The sequence below is a fragment of the Anomaloglossus baeobatrachus genome, chromosome 11, assembly GCF_048569485.1.
Source record: "Anomaloglossus baeobatrachus isolate aAnoBae1 chromosome 11, aAnoBae1.hap1, whole genome shotgun sequence".
Classification (NCBI taxonomy): Eukaryota; Metazoa; Chordata; class Amphibia; order Anura; family Aromobatidae; genus Anomaloglossus; species Anomaloglossus baeobatrachus.
In genome coordinates this window covers 179,527,840-179,550,814 of record NC_134363.1, presented here as the reverse complement: position 1 = coordinate 179,550,814, position 22,975 = coordinate 179,527,840, and the positions used below count along the sequence as shown (strand labels likewise).

Here is a 22,975-nt window from a genome sequence, read left to right as displayed (position 1 = left end):
CGTCGGCGTCTGTTGTGTGTTATAATGGAAGCCTATGGACGACGGATCTGTTGCAATCCGTCAAATGACTGATTCCATTGACAGATCCGTCCTTTAGGAACTGAGCATGCTCTGATGTTTAAATTCTGGCTAAAATCTCTCTCTCTCTCGTTTTTCAACAAGATCCGTCTCATCATTTTAACACACTATCTGCGACAGATCAGTCGCATCCAGTGTCAGACTGGTTACTGGAGGAACCTCCAGTAATACCAGGCCTGGCCGCGGTTACCTACACTGAGGTGAGAGCTCCAGAGTGTAGCCTGAACTGAACTTGGGGTTTGTAGGACTGAACCGCGAGAGCTGACTGATTCCCCAGCGATTGTGGTTCAGTTCATGGCAGCTGCGGACAGGGAGGCTGTACTCCAAAGCTGTCACCTGAGCAGCAGAGTTCAGCCCGACCTGTCCGCAGCTGTGACATGAACTGAACCGCAATCGCCGTGGAATCAGTTGGCGCTTGCGGTTCAGACCTGCACATCCTGAGTTCAGTCCAGGCTCCACTCCAGAGCTCAGGTAAGAGCTCCAGAGTTCAGTGCAAGTAACCGTGGCCAGGCCTGGTATTACTGGAGGTTCCTCCGGTAGCCAGTCAGATTCTGGTCGCATCAGTCACAAAATGGATTGAGACTGATACAAAAAACTGAAGTGTGAAAGTAGCCTTACCCAATGACTCTGAAGATGGAAAATGATTGCACCATACAAACTGTGCTCCACTGGGAACCACCAGTGGCCCAAGTAATGACCACCTTTGTAGTAGGTATGGCCATGCAAAAAGACATTCGCCTGCTCTTTGATGCTTCAGCAGATACATACCCTCTGTGAAAGTTTTCAAAAGATTTTCTATAGGAAATATTAAAGTATCCTCTGCAAAGACCATATCAGGTTTATCTGACATGTAATCCTCCAAATGTTGTCTGGAATCAAAGCCATCCACACGGTAGAGCTTATAGGAACTGGGATCCATTGTTTCATCTTGTATCAGAGACAGAGCGACTCCTTCTAAACTGATGCACAAAGTCTTTATATAAGCAGCAGGAATTATTTTGCAAAGAGTGTAAGAATTAATTATCAGGTCATGAGTTCTTCTGTTCATTTAGAGTCTTGGAATCCTCCAATCACATGAGGATGGAAAGATATTTAGATGTAAAAATGTAACAAAAACAAATTATTTAACTCACTAAGGACCAGGTCTTCAAGAATTTGCAATTAAAAAAACTAGTAACATTTTATTTCTTAGCATCATTGTAGCTTTGTGAGGTCTTTGTAGCTTTGTTGCAGGGTGCAGGTTCTCCATATATCATTTTTGGGCATGTATTTGAGAGACGAGCAATACAAAACACCAGGCTGCACTGTTTTTATTTTGTGTAGTTTACCAATGATTTTTTCCCTCTTTTTACCCTTTATTTTACCTGTTTTAATTTCATATAAAAATGTTTGTTAGGATATGTGCACACATTTAGTGCTGACATTTCTGCACCTTTTCTGCATCTTATGTCAGGAAAAACACAGCAGCAAAAATATGCATTTTAGCCTCATAATTTTGGTGGAGATTGAAACATTTGACATCCTACAGATTTAAATTTGCACCAAATCTGCAAGAAGAAAAGAATCCACTTGTGCATGAGACTTTAGGATTCTCATTGACTTTGCTGGCATCAGAAAAACTTTAAGATATTGTGACTAGTGTTGAGCAGACCCGGAACAGCAAAATCCGGATCCGCACGGTTTTAGCGGCAGATCCGAATCCGACCCGGACGCAGGATTCCGGGTGCACGATCCGGATCCGTTTTTTTTTTTTTTCTCTCTCTCTCTCTCTTCCGGATCGGATCCGGACTTCTTTCTCAAACCGCCGGGTAGCCGCCGGACCCGGATTTTTCAATATCCGCTCATCTCTAATTGTGACAAATTTGCACTGAAAATTGCATAAAAAATTAAATATATCTGCATTATGTGCACACAGTATTAAACTTATGTTCGTTTTTATCCAGCATGTCATAGCGCTCTATGTAGTCTGAGTGCACACAATATGTTTGGGAGCGTTAGCACATAATGATAAGAGCTATGAGCCTAAAAAGGATTAATGACTTTTATGCACCAAATCTACGACCTGGTGCTGGAAACCTGAGCATGGAGGTAACATGTTTAAATGCTGGTTTATCTGGCATTTACATTTCTGATTCCTGAATTAGAATTGGTTTTAAGTTTTTGCAGAAAACAATATAATAATTTTAGCAGTTAAATGGTGACTAAAGGCTGCTTTACACGTTACAATTTCATTGTGCGATCGCACATGCCACGCCCCCATCATTTGTGTGGCTCATGCAATTTGTTGCCCGTGTCGCACAAGCGAGTAAACCCCTGTCACACGTACTTACCTTCCAAACGACCTCGCTGTGGGCGGCGAACATCCACTTCCTGAAGGGGGAGGGAAGGTTCGGCGTCACAGCGATGTCACACAGCGGCCGACCAATAGAAGCGGAGGGGTGGAGATGAGCGGGAAGTAACATCCCGCCCACCTCCTTCCTTCTGCATTGCAGGCGGGACGCAGGTAAGCTGTGTTCATCGTTCCCGGGGTGTCACACATAGCGATGTGTTCTGCCCCGGGTACGATGAACAACCTGACGTTCATTTTTAGAAAATGAACGACGTGTATGCGACCAACGTTTTAATGCACAATCAGGGTCGCACGTAGGTGTCACACACTACGATATAACTAACGATGCCACATGTGCGTCACTAAAGACGTGACCCCGCCGACATCTCGTTAGATATATCGTAGAGTGTAAAGCCCGCTTAAGTAACAAGTCCCAATGCACTAGCAAGGCAGTAAATCGAGAAAATAGAAATGTGGTACAAGTATATCCAAAATATAAGAGCATCCCCAGACTAAGCACGGCAATGTTGTCACCAATGAGGCTCTTGCTTCCAGGTCTGCGTCTTCAAATCTGCTGCTACAGAAACGTCTTAACCCCAGTGACTGAAAGGACCTTTGCTGATGTCATGCCCATGTGACCAGAAGGGCCGCAACTTCTAGTCATATGGGCATTACATCAGATAAGGACTCCGCCAACATAGCTGACACGAGGAAGCAACACTATTTTTCTAAGTCCATGTGGGCATGGAGTTAATTATAATAGAAGCTAAGGTTTGAGAGTAAGACCCCCAGATGGGGGTGTCCACCATAATCATGCAAGGGTGCTTTGCCTCCCCTGCACCCACCCTATCTGATGTCTTACCCCCGAACCCTGCCTCTATTATAAACAACTGCATGGCCACGTGGACTTAGAAAAATAATGTTTATTTTGGCTGGAAACGTTGGACTGCATTTTGAACACGCCCCCATCATGTGATAGGTCAAGTTGACATGACGTCACACCTCGAAGGAGCCCATACACTGTAGCATTTACCATCAGTATTGTGGTATAAAAATAAATAAATAAAAAAATTGGTGCAGGGTCCCCCCATATTATGATACACAACACAGATAAAGTCGGCTACAATGCCAGCCCTGCGCTTATCTTGGCTTTGTATCAAAATAAAAGGAACCACATGAGGCTTTTTTATTATTTAAATAGATTTTAAAAAACAGCATGCAGTCTCCCCTAATTTTGATACAGAGCCATGATAAAGCCAGCTGGGGCTGGTATTCTCAGACTGGGGAGGCCCCATACTCCCCGGAAGGCAACGTTAGTGTTGGAGGGCTGGAAGGGAATGGGACGCTGACAATGCCATCCGGAAAGTGCGGGGCAGCCAACACACAGTGTGACATAGCCCTGCACTTTAACATTGGCAGTGCCGGCATGGACGTGCAGGATGCTCACACTCCCCGGATGGCATTGTCAGTATTGACCGGCTGGCGGGGAGCAGGACATGGCCGCAAACTTTAACATTGACAATAGCATCTAGTGAGTGTGGAGCAGCCCACATCTCCATGCCAGTCCTGTCACTGTTAAAGTGCTGGCAGGGTGCAGGACACGGTCCTACCCTTTATGACAAAAGTTCTTCAGGTCATCAGAGATCATACCATGGGAACCTGGGTATGATGTCCGAGGAACTGAGTGACTCACTGCTGCCAGCCGGGTCCTTCTTGTCAGTGTTTGCTGGAGTCTGGAGAAATCAGACATGTTTTCGGTCTCTCCAGGCTTGGATGTAGCAGAGCCAGAACCGACCTTGTGTGGATTACATCGGACCTGAGTGTTTTGGGGTTAATAAAGTGGAGAAAGAGGGTGATTTTGTATTTTATTCCAAATAAAGGATTTTTCTCAGAGTGCACATTCTTTTTACTTAAAGGATTAGTGATTGGGGATCTCATAGAAGACCTCTTCCCATCACTAATTCTGGGCTTGATGACAGCTATGTGCTGTTATTAACCCCTCATTACCCCTATTGCCACCACATCAGGGCAATCGGGATGTGCTGGGTAAAGTTGTGAGATTGTAGCATCTAATGGATGCAACAATCTTGGGCAGCTACAGGATCCTATTTTTAGGCTGGGGGGGTCTTATAACCATAGGCCTCCCCAGTCTGAGAATATCAGCCTCAATGTCAGGCTTTATTATGGCTGGGCATCGAAATATCAAAATTTGGGGACCACATGTCAGTTTTTTAAAGTATTTATTTAAATAGTTAAAAAAAAAGCCGCATGTGGTTCCTCTTATTTTGAGTCTTGGCAGATTGGCTGATCTTTATATGTAATCCAAAATGGTGCCAAAAAACGCCTCAGTATGGTACGTTAGGGCTCATTGTCATTATGTGGACATTTTGATAAATCTGTATTAATACATTTGGTTGTATGTGCCCATATTATACCACTATGTGTGTACTGTATGGCACTATGGGAACTGGTTTCAAGGATAGCACTAACAGGAACAGTGTAACTACAGAATATGTGATAAGATCTGGATTTTTGCAAGGCTTATAAAATACCTAATTAGTAAATATCATCATGTAATCATTTCACATTACAATTTCTATGTTAATAGTAATGCGCAATGTCTGTATAAAGGAGTCATCCTCAGCAAATAATGACAGAGCATGAGGATCAGGAGAAGCGATAATCTGCTAACAGCCAAGTATAATTATAATGTACACAGTCACATAGCAATGATAATTTTTAACCCTTTACACTGTGGGAAAATCCATAGCACAGGCAAATTACTGGCTGTCTTAATTATAAAACTAGTACAAAAGTTTGTATGCCAGTATGGTGTTTGTTTATAGGTGGTACAAATCTATTAGCAGACTGTTTTTTGCACTTTTATGGCTAATGTTGGGATTGTTTGGCCTATTACTCAGATCAGATGCAATAACCTTACTGGTTGACTATGTAATTTATTAGAGACCTACAACTAGTGACTCTCACGGCTGTCATTAATTTTAATAAGACCCGAACTGACATGACGGGAAAGAGTGATTGTAAGGCCGGTGTCACACTTGCAATTGCCTCACGTGTATCTTGCACCATTCTCGCGGTGCATCACCCGTCATGAACTCACACTCTCCTCACAGGAGCAGGTCAGTTGCATGCATCTCTATGCAGCTGAGATTCTCCTGTGAGGAGAGTGTGAGTCCGTGACGGGTGATGCACCGCGAGAATGGCGCGAGATATATGCGAGGCACTCGCAAGTATGACACCTGCCTTATAGAGGAAATTGTGCCACTTGGCTGTTAATTTTTTCTATCGGCATTGCAAGAGGCAGAAGATTGCTGTAGACGTAACATGCCTTTTCCTGGTCACAGAAGTGGTTGTTAATAGAGTGGTTGTTAGTACATGAAGTGCAGACAAAAAATCAGCAAATCTCCTAAATTCTCTTCATGTTCAATTTGTCCACTTTAGCCTAAAAATTATAAATATTAAGTTCTTCTAGAACCATCTTGTCTTATAACTGAATGATGTCATAGTTTCATAGTTTTTAAGGTTGAAGGGAGACTCTAAGGGCGGCTTTGCACGTTGCGACATTGCACGTGCGATGTCGGTGGGGTCAAATCGAAAGTGACGCACATCCGGCGTCGCAGTCGATATCGCAACGTGCAAATCCTTTTTGATACGATGAACGAGCGCAAAAGCGTCGTTATCGTATCATCGCTGCAGCCTCCGTCATTTCCATAATGCCGGTGCAGCGACAGGTGCGATGTTGTTCCTCGCTCCTGTGGCAGCACACATCGCTGTGTATGAAGCCGCAGAAGCGAGGAACTTCACCTTACCTGCCGCCGGCTGCAATGAGAAGGACGGAGGTGGGCGGGATGTTTACATCCTGCTCATCTCCGCCCCTCCGCTTCAATTGGCCGCCTGCCGTGTGACGTCGCTGTGACGCCGCACGACTCGCCCCCTTAGGAAGGAGGCGGGTCACCGGCCAGAGGGACGTCGCACGGCAGGTATGTGCGTGTGAAACTGCCGTAGCGATAATAATCGCTACGGCAGCTTTCACTAGATATTGCACGTGCGACGGGGGCGGGACTATCGCTGCAGCATCGGTAACACATTGTTACTGATGTCGCAGCGTGCAAAGCCCGCCTAAGTCCATCTAGTTCAACCCGTAGCCTAACATGTTGATCCAGAGGAAGGCAAAAAAACCCCAATGTGTCAAATAAGCTCCAATGGGGAAAAAAATTCCTTCCTGACTCCACATACAGCAATCAGACTAGTTCCCTGGATCATAGGGTTCAGCTAATACTGATGAGCAGGGAAATATCACATTTTTGTACACACCCCTGCGGCTCTTATTGGTGCATAGTTCTGAGGAGTTATTTCTTTGTTTGGGGTACTACATAAATTGATCACATGATGTAATACAGCAGAAACTTTCAGTACACCACAAAGCGTGTATGCTACAATGATTTCCGAGTGCTCGTAAAACAAATCTTACGCATTTGGAGTTCCAATGGCATAGAAGGAGTGTATTTCACTCGCACTAAAAACCAGCAACTCTCCAAATTTTACTTCATGTTCGATTTGTCCTCTTCAGCCTAAAAATTAATATTTAGCATGAAACATTCCTACATATTTCAACCGATAGAGGTCTTAGTCATCTTTCCATGACTAAGACCTCTATCGGTCGAAACATATAGGAATTTTTTTCCTCTGTCCGTGGATCACCCACCTTTTCCTCCCCCCCCACGAAGTGGTCTGTATTTTTGTGTTTTTATTCTAGATTCAATAAAATTTGGAGTTTTATTACTCGAGACTCCTTGCCAAGGCGCTGGATTTCCTTTTGTTCCTATATGTTAGTGATAAGCATCCACTGTCACATGATGGCATACAGTTTGATGATGATGTGTTTTACTGGAAGGAGGATAGAAGTTAGAAAATAGAAGATGGAATTGAATTTTGAGAGATTTGCTCAATTTTGTTGCCATTTAACAGATGTGTGTGACAAATCTCATGGCTCCATGCCTACATTTTAACAATAGAAGATAGAACTGTGGAGGAGAAGCACAATCGGGTCTTACCAGATAACACAACAGGATAATAATAGTCGAGAACTCACCTAGAGGAGTTGTGCAAGTCACAACTCCTATATCAACGTCATATACAAGCGAACATCTGAAGCCCCGAGCAGAGTAGAGTGAATTAAGAAGAAAGAACCAGGTGTCTTGCTGCGCTATCACCACACCAAGATGTAACTTAATTATTCCATGTCTTTCTTCTTTATGCACAGGTCTACGCGTTTCGGAGGTCGCAGACTCCTTCCTCAGGACAACAGGCAAGGACACAAATAGGTAAATTGAACATTTGTCTTCTATAATGGCTTTATTGTGTGTACTTATAATACTAATCATCCAACCGCTTAGTGGAAGATACGCGTCTGCATGGATGTTCATCAGTATGGGGTGCATTTTGATATTTTCCCAGGGATGCATGGTGCACATCACTATTTATAATAAAGAACAATTATTGTCTTATACACTTGTATTATGCACTAGACACAGATTAAGGATATTAATAGGATTTACCTACAGTTGAGCAAGTAGCTAACTATTCGTTCTCGCTATACTCATAACGATTACTATCTAGTAATCTCGTAGTCGCTCTGAATAGCATGTGCCATGCAAGTCAATGGGGAATACTCGTAATGTAACGAGTAACCCGAATTCCACACTATTCGCTACTCGCACGAATAGTACAGTATTTGCGTTACTTTGTGAGTTTTTCCCCATTGACTAGAATTGCACACAAAATTCTGAACGAATATGTGAGTATTAGACAGTACTCGTTATGAGTATAGCGAGTATGAATAGTTAGATACTCGCTCAACTCTAGATTTAAGCTTTATATATTCAATTAACATGGAGACTCATCTTGTGTCATCTCAGACCTATGTCTCTGTGTGAGCTGCAAGGAATATCATGCCCGTATAGTCAGTGAGGTCACTCACACCCGATCTCTTCTTAACCTCACATCGGTCAATGATAAAACCTTCTCCAATTAGAGCTTTCCTGGCAAACTCCTCATCATAACTGAAAGCATGGAACTTGTGTTTCACAATTGTATAATATGTAATATTTAAAGACCCAATTAACAACAAGTGTCCTCCTGGTTTCAGCAACTTTGAGAACTTCCTGAGATATCTCATGTAATCATCTTGGTCTTTGCTAATAACATCCAAGAGCCCGAAACAGAGGACACAATCGGCTGGTGGTAAGACAATCGGATCCATGATATCTTCTTTCTCAAGGTCACATTTCAGAACATGTTGAAGAGCTGATCGCACTTTTCCTTCTTTGTCCTGTAACTGATCTCTGAAAGAAATTGGAACAATGAAGACAGTGATTGTCCCACAGTCAATATTGAATAGGACGGCATTAGAGCTCAGTGGTTAGCACTGAATAATTGGCTTCCAGTACTGGGGTAAAAAATTGAATTAAGCCAAGGTTATTGCATTTTCACACAGTGTTTGGATATAAATGTTTTGTTCCCTCAATATACATCTAAGATAGTCGTAGGGCCCATTCACCGAATTGACACCATTATTGTGTCTTATCATTTTCCTTTAAGGTATTAAATTCTGATAAAACATTTTAACTAAATGAAAAGTGCATGAAATAGAGTTTTCCTATACATAAGGCCACTGCAAAAAAATTATACAGGTATACTCTTTTTTTTACACTATGATCAGTGACGATATTTCACAGTATATGACTAATCAGAGGAATTCATTGGAGCTAAGTGGGCAAATCTAGACTTTTCTAATGACATATATAATTTCATTTTGAACAGACTGGCAATGTAACGTAAAGTAGATAGAAGATGCACAAAATTACATTAAGATTGCAGTTGTGGTGCCCTGTGCCTAGTCGCCACAAATAATAACTACATGTGTATTTATATCTGTATATTATGTATAACATATCTTGTCAGCTTTAATGAGATATGGTTTTCTCTGCTGTTCACAACAAAGCACACTCCCTTACTGGGGCTGTTCACTTGAGATAAAACCAACACTTGAGTATGAGCCCTAGGAGGAGATAGGGTGAGCTTAAGTCTGAGGTAAATCAGTCAGAGTTGGAGTTGCAGCCAGGGTGAACGTGTGAGAGGAAGGTAATATGGAGACAGTAATGTCCTGAAGTTACCGCTAAAACCTTTGGAGGGGCCAACTACAGATTGGCAGGTTATAAGTCCCTAGGCCACCAGGAATTTCAAGGTCAGTGGCAAACTGAGAGACTGTGATAATCCTTTTTATAAGGAGCAATGAATTTGCCTGGGAGCAAAGTTTGAGTCTGGAAACTTCTAGAAGAAACAGTGAGTTTTCCTTCAGGATTCAAATCGCCTGCTCACCGGAAGGGATTAAAAATCCAGAGTTCTCTTGTCTTGAAAATCCCAGGATACCAAAATACCGATTCCCAGGTAGGGAAGTAGCGACAGGAAGAATACGCTACTGTGACGCGCAGGCCGGGCCAGGTAGTCACAAATAGGGCCCCGCATTACACCCTTCCCTCACAGGTGACATCAGCCAACCTCAAAACCCTAGTCACCCCCCTAAGGGCTTGATAGACACACCAGGGAGTGGAACCAGGCAGTTGGAAGACGCCCACCTAGGAGTTTTAGATAGCCCAGGGCGGGGAAAAGTCAGTCAAGTCTAGAGTTCAAGTTGGAGAGGAGTGTGGGCTGGAGCTGTGTAAAGCTCCAGCAGAGGTGAATATCCAAATTGTACAGGTACCAGGGTAGGAGCCCTGGTGCCTTTGGCTAGGAGGCAGATGGCGGCCTCCCTCTGCAGGAGCCGGGAAGACGGCTCAGTGGAACCGAGGTGGACCGGGACAGGGTAGTAGCCCACCGGTACCGACCCGGCGAACCGACTCGGAAACCGGAGCACACAGGGGGGTACTCAGACACTTAAGCTAGGCCCAGAAGTGACTGGAACTAGTTAATTAACTGATTTGTGAGGGCAAAGGGCTCCTTAGGCCACAGCCAGCCGGGAGCGGACTCCTGAAGTTACAAGCACAGGCAGTCCACCATTCCAAAACAGGTGCAGGAGAAAGACAGAGACCACCAGCCGGGTGGGGGCACCCGAACGCAGCCGGCTGTGGGCACCGACCACCATCACCTTGGTTTACCAGAGACTCGTGTGTGTTTTCCTCATAGTGAGTACATCAGCACCCTCCGGTCGCCCATCTCCCTGCACCACCAAACTTCAATGGGTCCCGGGGCCACCATCCATGGCCACGGAGGGGTTAACAACTTGCTGCACAACATCTCCCCTGGGTGCCCCGTAACTGCAGCGGTGGTGTCCAATATCACCACATACCGTGGGTGGCGTCACGAACTTCGTACGGCTCAACCCGTACATATACGTCCTACACCCACCATCCCATCACTCCCCTTTTCATTTGAAGTGACCGCGAGACCCCTGGGTCCAGAGACCCTCAAGTCACCCACAGAAGGACCGGATCCGAGCAGCTCGGCTGCTGAGAGCGGGGCAGTATACTACCACCACACTGCAGAGAAGCCAACCTCTCATGAGAGCAGGAAGAACCACCATCATTGTAATGGCTGTGAGAAATGTTCTGGAAGGTTCTACAGAGCACCAGTAAAGGTAAAAGCTCCCTTTCCTGTCTCTGACTGAATTGTTCTCTACTGCGCCATCCCTACCTCAACATCCCCAGGAACCAGTCCTAGTTGGGGGGGGCGAGAGCACAACCCTCTGGCACTGCGCATCAGCACCTATCTCCTGTGGACCTCAAGCAGTGCCCAGCCATGCCAAAGCCGAACATCCAAACTGGAGTCAGGAGCTCTTTATTTTTTATTTTATTTTGTTCCCTTTTTAATATCGTGTTTAATGCCCATTACGAAAGCCTGTTGCATGCGCCCGGTATGGCCACATCACCACTCGGACCCATCACCATGACATCAGAGGTTTACCGTGGGCATCACACAATTATATCTTTTCTACTGTAGAAACAATGACAGTGGACTTCTCCTAATTTTTAGATAAATACTTCACCTGGCTTCTCCTATGTCTACGTGAAGTTTAGTGGCATGGCTCCAATCAAACGCTCCTGTACGTTCATCCACCCATCTCTTCAGCTCCATGATGCATTGGTCACTGACCTTCAGGACTATGATATGCTTGAAAAAGTCACAAGCTGCATATAAATGATGAACCGTGGAACCATGACTGAGGTCAATCACGATGTCTCCTTTAACTTGACCTGCAGAAAAATCCAAATATAAAATTTACATACAGTAAATGAAGTTTAAAAAGTTACAGTAGCTGGATTCATCAACACTACTTTCATTATTAACTATTGGCATATTCATTATTTGCGTTGTTTTTTTATGTCACTTTTCTTTTTATGTCCTGTGATATTTGTTGATTTTATTTGTGCCAAATTCTTCCAAACTAGAATATATGGTTCATGAACTTTGTGCAAGATAAAAAATATTCTTTATTTTTCTCTTTGATCTGCTTTGTGACTTTTTTAATGCAAGAACTCACACATTTCACTAAATGGCACATTTGCTCCAACATATCTGGTGCTTATGAAATCACAACAGTGAGAGACTAAGGGGTACTTTGCACACTACGACATCGCAACTGCGATGTCGGTGGGGTCAAATCGAAAGTGACGCACATCCGGCGTCACTGTCGACATCGGAGTGTGTAAATCGTTTTTGAAACGATTAACGAGTGTAAAAGCGTCGAAATCGTATCATCGGTGTAGTGTCGGTCATTTCCATAATGTCATGGCAGCGACAGGTACGATGTTGTTCCTCGTTCCTGCGGCAGCACACATCGCTGTGTGTGAAGCTGCAGGAGCGAGGAACATCTCCTTACCTGCGTTCCGCGGCTCACGCCTGCTATGCGAAGGACGGAGGTGGGCGGGATGTTTATGTCCCGCTCATCTCCGCCCCTCTGCTTCTATTGGCTGCCTGCTGTGTGACGTCGCTATGACGCCGCACGACCCGCCCCCTTAGGAAGGAGGCGGGTTGCCAGCCAGAGCGACGTCGCAGGGCAGGTAAGTGCATGTGAAGCTGCCGTCGCGATAATGTTCGCTACAGCAGCTATCACAAGATATCGCAGCTGCGACGGGGGCGGGGACTATCGCGCTCGGCATCGCTACCATCGGCTTGCAATGTTGTAGTGTGCAAAGTACCCCAAAAGGTCATTTGCACCAAATTTTGTGACTTAAATACTTGCAATTGATGAATCAGTAAAAAAAAAAATGGAAAATTTACCCCCACCCACAATGGCAAACTTAAAAAACAGGAGAACACTTAAAAAGTGGGCATAAGATTAAAAAAAGAATTAGGCATAAATGAAAACCACTAAGAACTAGACAAAAAAAAAATTACGTTTGAGTACTATATCTTTTAACTCTTAACTTTCAATACATTCAATTTATCTGTACCAGATTTTATCACTAAATTCCCACTTCCTGGCAAAATAGTACAACAAAATAACATCCAAACTGTTTTTCTGCATTTTTTTTTACCAAGAGATAAAAATTTGGTGCTGAAATTTTAACATCATATTCCTGCACCTAATCTACATCAACTGGAAAAAAAGTGCATCAGGAATATGGTTTAAAGATTTCAGCAGCAAATCTGCATCTCTTGGCCAAAAAATACACAAAAATGGTTTTGACACCATATCGGTGTGATTTTCTGCCACAGGATGCAAATTTGGTGTTGAAATCTGGTGCAGACATTTCAGCACCTCCTGGCAAAAAAATGCACCAAAATAGCATCAAAAATGTTCTGCATTTTTTTGCCAATAGATGTAGATTTGCTGCTGAAATTTTTACACCATATTCCTGTACCCAATCTACACCTCATGGCAAAAAAGTGCATCAAAACCGCATCATAACACATGCTGTTTTGATGCTTTTTTACCAGGAGGTGTAGATTGGTGCAGGAATATGGTGTATGGTGTAGAAATTTCAGCATCAAATCTGCATCTCTTGGCCAAAAAATACACAAAAGCGGCTTTGACATCGTTTCAGTGTGGTTTTCTGCCAGGAGGTGTAAATTTGGTGATGAAATCTAGTGCAGATGTTTCAGCACCAAATTTGCACCTCCTGGCAGAAAGCTTCCCTAAAATGGCATGAAAACCATGTTTGCGAATTTTTTTTTGAGATGTAGATTTGATGCTGAAATTTTTACACCATATTCCTGCACCCAATCTACTCCTCACATCAGTAAGAACTAGTACAGCAGAGTATGCAAAACAGCAGATATGCAAGCGGAGACAAAATCACTGAATGCAGCTCAAGCAAATGTACGAATAGTATTGGAACAGGAAGGATATATGGACAACTGGTATCTTGCTTCAGAAAGGCGTTTACAAACAGAAACAGCAGAAGTGTATAAGCAAACTAATATTTTGCTAAAGATATGTGGTTACACACAGGCATAGTAGCTGTCGATAGGAAAACTGCAATCTTACTTGCATAAGAATGATTATTCAGAGGAACAGCAGAGATGAGTAATCTACCTAGTATTTTGTAGCAGATGTGCAATTACACACTGAAACAGCCTAGTTGTAAGTATACAATCATACCAGGATAACAGAAACAAATAAATTATCATGTACCTTGATAGCAGTCTGTAAATATGACACTTCAATAAAGCTGAGAGGATAATAATTAAGAAACAAAGTCTGATAGCACAGAAACCAAATAGCAAAGAATAGGAAAAGGACAAACTCTTCTCAACAGAATGAGGTAAGTGTGAACAGGTGCAAGCTGCATGATATACAAACAAAACATTGCAGAAGTGCTATTTCTGCCCCAGGAGGTATGCAAACATTGAACATAGGAAAAATGTTATTGAATTTAATATATAAAGCTGAATGTGTGTGTGTGTGTGTGTGTGTCCGGGATTGGCACCTGCACTGTCGCAGCTACAGCTACAAAATTTTGCACACTCACACGTCTGGACCCCGAGAGCGTCATAGGCTATGTTTTGAGGGGAAATTTTAAACCCACGCTTTACAGTTATTCACCAAAAAACCTGCCTCCATTAAAGTGAATGGAGCTGGTAGCCACAGGGCAACCAGAACTTCATAAGAATGTGCAGCCACGCCCTTAAATGGAATGTTGGCGTGTCACAATGCAGCCAGGGAAAGAGACAGACAGGGAAAGAGGCAGACACAGAAAGGGTAAGAAACAGACATAGACAGGGTAAGAGACAGACACAAAGAGACAGACACAGACAAAGAGAAATAGACAGATTGACAAGGAAAGAGAAAGACAGGGAAAGAGAGGGAAAGAGAGAGACAGGTTAAGAGACAGACACAGGGAAAGAGACAGAAGGAAAGAGACAGACAGGGAAAGAGAGGGAAAGAGACAGACAGGGAAAGTGACAGACAGGGAAAGTGACAGAGATAGATAGACAGAGAAAGAGATAGATAGACAGACAGGGAAAGAGATTGAGACAGACGGAGAAAAAGACAGAGACAGTCAGAGACAGACAGGGAAAGAGACAGACAAAGAGATAGAGAGAGGGAGACAGAGAGATATATACAGAGGGGGAGACAGACATTATAATTACATTTATATCTATTTGTTTTGTGGTTTTTGTGTGCAGAATACATTTTTGTTAATACATTATATTTTGTTAACAGCAGTTATTAACCCGGGCGACATTAAGGAATAACGTTTGGAACTCCATTCTATGTCTGAACTGGGTGCAAAAAACCTAAAAAACATCACTATGGGGAGATAAGGTATGCACTCCAGTGACTATGGAAGGGGAATACATGGAATAGCAGAAACTGCTGTGTGAATACTGACATGAAAAATTCAATAGCTATATGTATAGAATGAAATGTGAAAAATGGAACCTGCATTACTGCCATGAATATATGAATAAAGAGAAATTTAGCTACTGAATTGATCAATGCAGAAGAGCCCCAACACTACGCCAAAGTATTTCTCTACGTTGGGGTCCCTAGCTTGTGTGTGTCCTCTCATGCAGTTAAAAAACTTACCGTGTATGGGACGCTGAGACCCAGGCTATATATGCGTATAATGTGGATTGGCAATAGGTGTGTATGGGGAGGGTTCACAAACGAAAAAACTACTAACATTAAGGAATAACGTTTGGAACTCCATTCTATGTCTGAACTGGGTGCAAAAAACCTAAAAAACATCACTATGGGGAGATAAGGTATGCACTCCAGTGACTATGGAAGGGGAATACATGGAATAGCAGAAACTGCTGTGTGAATACTGACATGAAAAATTCAATAGCTATATGTATAGAATGAAATGTGAAAAATGGAACCTGCATTACTGCCATGAATATATGAATAAAGTTAATGTTAGTAGTTTTTTCGTTTGTGAACCCTCCCCATACACACCTATTGCCAATCCACATTATACGCATATATAGCCTGGGTCTCAGCGTCCCATACACGGTAAGTTTTTTAACTGCATGAGAGGACACACACAAGCTAGGGACCCCAACGTAGAGAAATACTTTGGCGTAGTGTTGGGGCTCTTCTGCATTGATCAATTCAGTAGCTAAATTTCTCTTTATTCATATATTCATGGCAGTAATGCAGGTTCCATTTTTCACATTTCATTCTATACATATAGCTATTGAATTTTTCATGTCAGTATTCACACAGCAGTTTCTGCTATTCCATGTATTCCCCTTCCATAGTCACTGGAGTGCATACCTTATCTCCCCATAGTGATGTTTTTTAGGTTTTTTGCACCCAGTTCAGACATAGAATGGAGTTCCAAACGTTATTCCTTAATGTTAGTAGTTTTTTCGTTTGTGAACCCTCCCCATACACACCTATTGCCAATCCACATTATACGCATATATAGCCTGGGTCTCAGCGTCCCATACACGGTAAGTTTTTTAACTGCATGAGAGGACACACACAAGCTAGGGACCCCAACGTAGAGAAATACTTTGGCGTAGTGTTGGGGCTCTTCTGCATTGATCAATTCAGTAGCTAAATTTCTCTTTATTCATATATTCATGGCAGTAATGCAGGTTCCATTTTTCACATTTCATTCTATACATATAGCTATTGAATTTTTCATGTCAGTATTCACACAGCAGTTTCTGCTATTCCATGTATTCCCCTTCCATAGTCACTGGAGTGCATACCTTATCTCCCCATATTAACCCGGGCGAAGCCGGGGAGTACAGCTAGTATATTTATAAAACTATAGGATGTGGCACATAAATCAGTTAAGCTGTGTATGCCCAGAGCCACAACAAGGCACTTTTTCTTTGGTAGAACCGTAACTTTTTATCTAATATATAAAGCTGAATGTGTGTATGTATGTGTGTGTGTATGTATGTATGTCCGGGATTGGCATCTGCACCGTCGCAGCTACAGCCACAAAATTTTACACAATCACACGTCTGGACCCCGAGAGCATCATAGGCTATGTTGTGAGGCAAAGTTTTAACCCCGCGTGTTCCAATTTACCAATCAATGAGACAGAGAAATAGAGACAGACAAGGAAAGAGACAGACAGAGACAGGCAGACAGGGAAAGAGACAGACAGGAAAAGACACAGACAAAGAGACGGGGAGACAGACGGGGAAAGTGACAGACCTGAGAAAGAGACAGACCTAGAAAGAGACATGGGAAAAGAAACAGAGAGATAGAGACAGACAAAAAAAGAGACAGACAGAGACAGGCAGACGGGGAAAGAGACAGGCAGGGAAAAAGACAGACGGGGAAAGAGACAGATGGGGAAAGAGACAGACCTGGAAAGAGACAGATGGAGCACATTACTTGGCCATTTTAGTTAAATCTGTGTGGAATATCTGTGGTGTTGAAATATATATGTTGTGAAATGCTTCTATTAGCTTAGTTTTTGCCTTTTAATAATTACATTTCTATCTATTTGTTTTGTGGTTTTTGTGTGCAGAATACATTTTTTGTAAATACAGTCTATTTTGTTAACAACAGTTATTAACCCGGGCGAAGCCGGTTAATACAGCTAGTATTAAATATATATCTCCCAAATGTTTACTACAAAGTAAAAGGGCAAAAGGCAGGTAGGATCAAGCATTAATTAAAAGCAGCCTCAGACAGTGGTATAACTACAGTGTGTGCAAGGGTTACAGTTGCCCAGTGGCCCTGGAGCTTAGGGTGCTCAGAAGTTCAATATGAAAATACCAATAACATTAACAACGTATGATAGTTAGCGACCCTATGGGAGATTTTGCATTGGTTTCCATGAACTTACAGACACACCAGTCTTTTCCACGATACCAGAATTTCATCACATCGCTCTTCGTCCTAATAGTGGATTCGGGGAAGGAAGGGGGGAGGTCTGGCAGTAGCAAACCCATATTTATATTTTATTGCTTCATAGATGCAGCACTTTTGAGGTTGGGGAAAGAAGGGGGCATTTGATGTAAGTGGTGAACTGGTGAGGGAAGGCTTTGATTGGAAATACCCACTGAGTTGGCTGGAGGTGGGACAGCGGCAAGTGAACAGAGTGCGACATCCAATGTTAGCCATGATTTTCAAGATATGGGATAGGGGTAAACTTCTGCTGAAGGTTATATGGCCTGCAGGGTATTAGCCACTCTTGCAGAACCCGGATCTGCAAGAAATTCCGAAGCATGTAGGATTTAAAGGGTGGGAACATAGAGGGGTCTGCCTGGTGTCCCATATTGTGCAAAATAATGTCATTAAGAGTTTTGAACAATTGCGGCTGAATTTTACCTCCCACACACTTTTTTCTATCAATACCTACAGTTATTATGACATGCACTTGTGAAGCAATGGAGGTCCTGTGATTGTTACACATAACTCTATGTTGCATACTTTTGCTATATCTGAATCCTCTAGAGGCCTAATATTTGAAATATATAAGAGACTACTGCCTGCTCATTTGGATAGATATCCGCTAATGGTCAAAAGTAAATGGGAGCGGGACTTTTGCCCTTTAACTGAGGACCAATGGTTTGACATATTGGAGCAGATTCCCAAAATGGCAGTTTCAGAGTGTCAGAGGCTCTCAGCTGTTCATTATTCATAGGGTATATAGAACACCTAGCTTCATTTATAAGATAGGGCTGAGAATGAATGCACAATGTGTCAGGTGTGGGCAAGACGATGCCAATTTAATGCATGTCATGTAGGAATGTGGTCATATCGGGGACTTCTGCAGACAATCCCTGGGACTTATAGAATAGGTGTGTCATATTCAAATACAGACCTCACCCCATATCTGTTTGGTAGGTGTGTGGGGGTGGGGGGTGGATCCGAATTCTCTAGTGGCTTTGGGTATAGTGCGTATTCTTTATTAAGCCAGGACATTGTTGGCTTACCACTGGCTGGACCCTTCACCTCCGACTGTAAAGGAGCTAAAAATAAGATGAATAATGTCCTTAGAGAGGAGTTTACTTAAAAAGGAAAGCACTGAGTAAATTTTACAAAATTTGGCAACCATGGATGGATGTCCCGGGTGTTCCCTCTGGTGTGTTGCTTCAGGATGGCATGTTAGATCATTTGCTATTATGTTGGCAATTAAGGGAGTTGTTTTGTAGTTAAGGATTTGGCTAACCCAGATGTTGTCATGAACTCAGGGGGGCGCTGTGGGAAGAGGTTGAAAGAGATTGATTTGATGGCCAGGTGGGAGGGAGAAGGGTGGACATAAACAGGGGTATGCTATGGAGTGGTGCGGCTGGCAAACAAATTTTAAGCTGGACAGAGGCACTGTTGTTAAATCTAATCTTCAATTTTTGTTAATTTGTGTTTATTTATGCAGTTCGACTCTTTAACTGTTTATTTTGGGGGGAAAATTAAAATGGTCATGTAGATTTGTACGGAGGGAAGGTTTGTACCTTTGCAGAATATTACGACACCTAAATTGCTATGTTATACTTGTATACACATCATGCACAGTCTATTGCTGTTTGCTCTTTACCAATTACTTTATCTAATTTATATAGCTGGGTGTATGTATGCATGTCTATGTGTATGTGTATATGTGTCCGGTAAAGGAATCCACACCGTTGCATGTACAATCACAACATTTTTTAACAGATACCCCATTTAACTCAGGGAATGTCATTGACTATATTTTGAGCTGTAATTTTAACCCCACGCTTTACAGTTATTCGCCAAAAAACCTGCCTCCATTAATGTCAATGGAGCTGGTAGCCACAATGCAGAACTTCAGAAGAATGCACAGCCATGCCCTTGAATAGAATGTTGGTGTGTCACAATGCAGCCAGGGAAAAAGACAGACAGATACAGACAGACATCAAAAGAGACAGACAGGGAAAGAGACAGACAGACAGGGATAGAGACAGACAGGGAAACAAGCAGAGAGAAAGACAAGCAGAGAAAGAAAGAGAGAGACAGACAGACACAGATAGACACAAAGAGACAGAGGCAGGGAAAGACAGCAAAATACAGAGAAAGAGACAGGAACAGAGACAAACAGAGACAGACAGAGAAAGAGATAGAGAGAAAGCCAGACAGACAGGGAAAGAGATAGACAAATAGAGAGAGACAGACAGGGAAAAAGACAGACAAACATAGAGAGAGAGACACAGATATAGAGGGAGACAGAGACAGAGAAACAGTTATTATCCCTGACAACGCCGGGTGCTACAGCTAGTTTTTAATAAAAATGATGTGATTAAAAAAATAGTGGATTCAGTGTTGGCATCATGCTGTATGGGGAAATGTACTGAGTAGGGCTGAGCGGATCCAGATTGTAAATCTCCGGATCCGCACTGTTTCAAAGATTTCCGCGTGATGGATCCAGATCCAGAATTCCGGGTGCACAATCCAGATACGGCACTGGGAAAAATAATTGAAAAATAAAGAAAAACAGAATTATAACAGTGTTACATACTTACCGAGGCTCGGTGTCATAGCAGCACACTGCTTCCAGGTCGCGCATTCACTTCCTGTACTGTGCATCGTATACACAAAGCTTTCTGTTTTCCCTGCCCATTGGCCGTCCTCTCGTCTGTGATTGGTTGCCGGCAAACATGCCCCCAGCCTGTGACCGTATCTGCCTGAAATGCAGTCATCGCGGCTCAGTAATTGTCTGCACAGCCTGCAGTCATGGTCTATGGCCCCTGGCTGTGTTATGTAGCAGAGCTGAAAAGACGTGGGACCTCGTGTGGGTTAATGTGGAGCTGCAAGCTGCAGGGTGTTGGGGGTTATTAAAGTGGTGAAGGAGGGTGTGTGTTTGTATTTTATTCCAAATAAAGGATTTTTATCGCTGTCTGTGTTTATTTACTTTCAGTACAGGTTAGTGTGATGCAGGTATCTCATAGACACCTGTGCCATCACTAACCTAGGGCTTAGTAGCAGCTCTGCAATGCTATTAACCCCTTATTAACCCGATTGCCACCGCACCAGGGGAATTGACAAGAGGCAGTAAAGAACCGGGCTTGTCACATCTAATAGATGCGGCAAGACAGGGCGGCTGCGGGCTGAGAATACAGGCTGTGGCGGCTGATGTCATGTCAGACTTGTACAAGTCTGACATCGCATGACCGGCACACATGCATGTTCACTATACTGACCCGTAGACACTTGCACTGCTTGTCCCGCCCACTGTTTGTCCTGCCACCTGTGATTGGTTGCAGTCAGCTGACACAATACCACTCAGGGTGGGGGTACGTTTAACTGCAACCAATTACACGCACCGATGGATATTGAATTTCTGGCTCCAGAAGGGAAAGCGTGACCAAGAAGGGGTTCTTTGCCATGACACAGCCTCGGGTGAGTATGTCGCATGCGTTCCTGCCCCCCTACTCCTTCCACCACCGTTTTTTAATCTTTGGATTCTGGTCCCCATAGATTCATGTGGGCACCGGGATCCGGAGCTGATCCGGATTTTTTTTTCAATCCGGCAGTGATCCGCTGGTCCCGAATTTTGGCGGATTCGATCAACTCTAGTACTGAGTCACAATATTGTGAAGGGCTGTTTTCAGAAAACATACTGTGTGGGGGCGGGAAGTTTGGCCATAACACTGTTTGGGAAACTATGGGGGTAGCATACTGTGGAAGAATGACCTATTGCAGGGTCATAGAATCATAAAATGCTAGATTTGGAAAAGACCTGCAAGTTCATTGTGTCCAACCCCAAAATCCTCACACTGTTTATGTAGGTCAGGTATGGATGGAAACATGGCAAATTGTATCAAAAGCCACATCAAATCTTTCCCTTTACAATTTGTTTTGGCTGTATATGCAGATTTTCATGGATCTGCAGCAAAATCTGCATTACAACATTTGTAAATGTGAACATCAGTGTGCATCAGATTTGAAAGTAATTGTACAAACAACTCAAATACTTTAACCTATTATGATTCTTAATATATTTTCCAGTGTGATATAAATTATGGAGAAAACAATTACACTACTAACCCCAAAGATCCTATAGCATTCATCACATGGAATATATACACCTCTGTTTTATTTCCTTTGCTTGATATAAGTTGGTCACTTTGCATTCTCCCTCCCAAATTACTAAAAATCTAGTTTACTTAATTTTCATTCAATTAAAACCATCTAAACAGAACGATTAGGATACATACCCTCTGAAAATGTTTTTGTAAGATTTGCAATAGGAAATATCAAGGAATCCTCTTTAAAAGCCATATCAGGGTTATCTGACATGTAATCTTCCAAAAGTTGTCTGGAATCAAAGTCATCCACATGGTAGAGCTTATAGGTGTCAGAATCCATTATCCAATCTTGTATCACAGCCTGGATGACTGCTTTTACATCGGTGCTCGAGGTCTTTATATCATCACCAAAACTCAATTCACAAAGCATGTGAGCACTTATATAATGAGTTTTTATTTTCACTTATAGAGTCATGAGATCTTATATTAACATAGTGATTGAAAGAGCTTTAAAGGTGAAATTATAATAAAAACATGATCAAACAAAATATATAACTCAAAAAGGACCCAGCTTTCAGAAGTACACCACATATTTTAGTTTACTTTTTGGCACGAAAAAACTGATAAACTAATACATTTTTGCATCAACACAGCTAATGGCTGTCCCCTTCCCCCCAAAAAATAACATGAAATATCTCAAAAAGAAAATAGAAACTAATTTTCAAATATTAAAAACTGTCTCTAACATCTGAGGGTGCAGTGTGCAGTCACATTTGAAAATGTGACTGCTCACTGCAGTGTCAGGGACACACTGATGGAGCCTCAGTTGTGAGCAGTGACATCAGTGAGTTCACCTGATGTCATAACTGGGGTTTCCACGGTACCCCAGCTGTGATATCAGGTGAACTGACCTAAGGTGAAATCATTGAACTCAGTGACTTCCCCTGACTGTTTTGATGCAATATCGGTGCATTTTTTATCAGGAGATGCAGATTTGGTGCAGAAATATCCACAACCAAATACTGAATGTGTGCATTGACTTCAATGACTTCACTGAGGTCACTGTGTTCAATGAGTTCATCTCATGTAACCCCAGCTATGATGTCAAGTGAACTTGCTGACATCACCACTCACAGCTGC

The 22,975-nt window shown here is 42.8% G+C and overlaps 1 protein-coding gene and 1 pseudogene across 1 annotated transcript; both read right to left on the bottom strand.

Moving 5' to 3' along the window:
• LOC142255908 (nicotinamide N-methyltransferase-like) overlaps positions 1-1,013 on the bottom strand; it is a 33,287-nt pseudogene extending 32,274 nt beyond the window's left edge.
• Positions 1,014-8,271: 7,258 nt separating this feature from the next.
• On the bottom strand, positions 8,272-22,265 carry LOC142256980 (nicotinamide N-methyltransferase-like). The gene is made up of 3 exons (XM_075329011.1): positions 22,025-22,265; positions 11,472-11,679; positions 8,272-8,772 (listed from the first exon to the last, which is right to left on the bottom strand). Exons 1-3 carry the CDS (start codon positions 22,263-22,265, stop codon positions 8,349-8,351), a joined length of 873 nt encoding a protein of 290 aa, XP_075185126.1. The 3' UTR covers positions 8,272-8,348.
• Between the last annotated feature and the right edge of the window lie 710 nt (positions 22,266-22,975).

Excerpts from the sequence above, each read along its gene's own strand:
- LOC142256980 (XM_075329011.1), bottom strand. The coding sequence starts at position 22,265 with ATGCTTTGTGAATTGAGTTTTGGTGATGATATAAAGACCTCGAGCACC. Across the intron at positions 11,680-22,024 it reads TACAAAAACATTTTCAGAGG|GTCAAGTTAAAGGAGACATC; the intron begins GTATGTATCCTA and ends ATTTTTCTGCAG. Across the intron at positions 8,773-11,471 it reads GTAGACATAGGAGAAGCCAG|AGATCAGTTACAGGACAAAG; the intron begins GTGAAGTATTTA and ends AATTTCTTTCAG.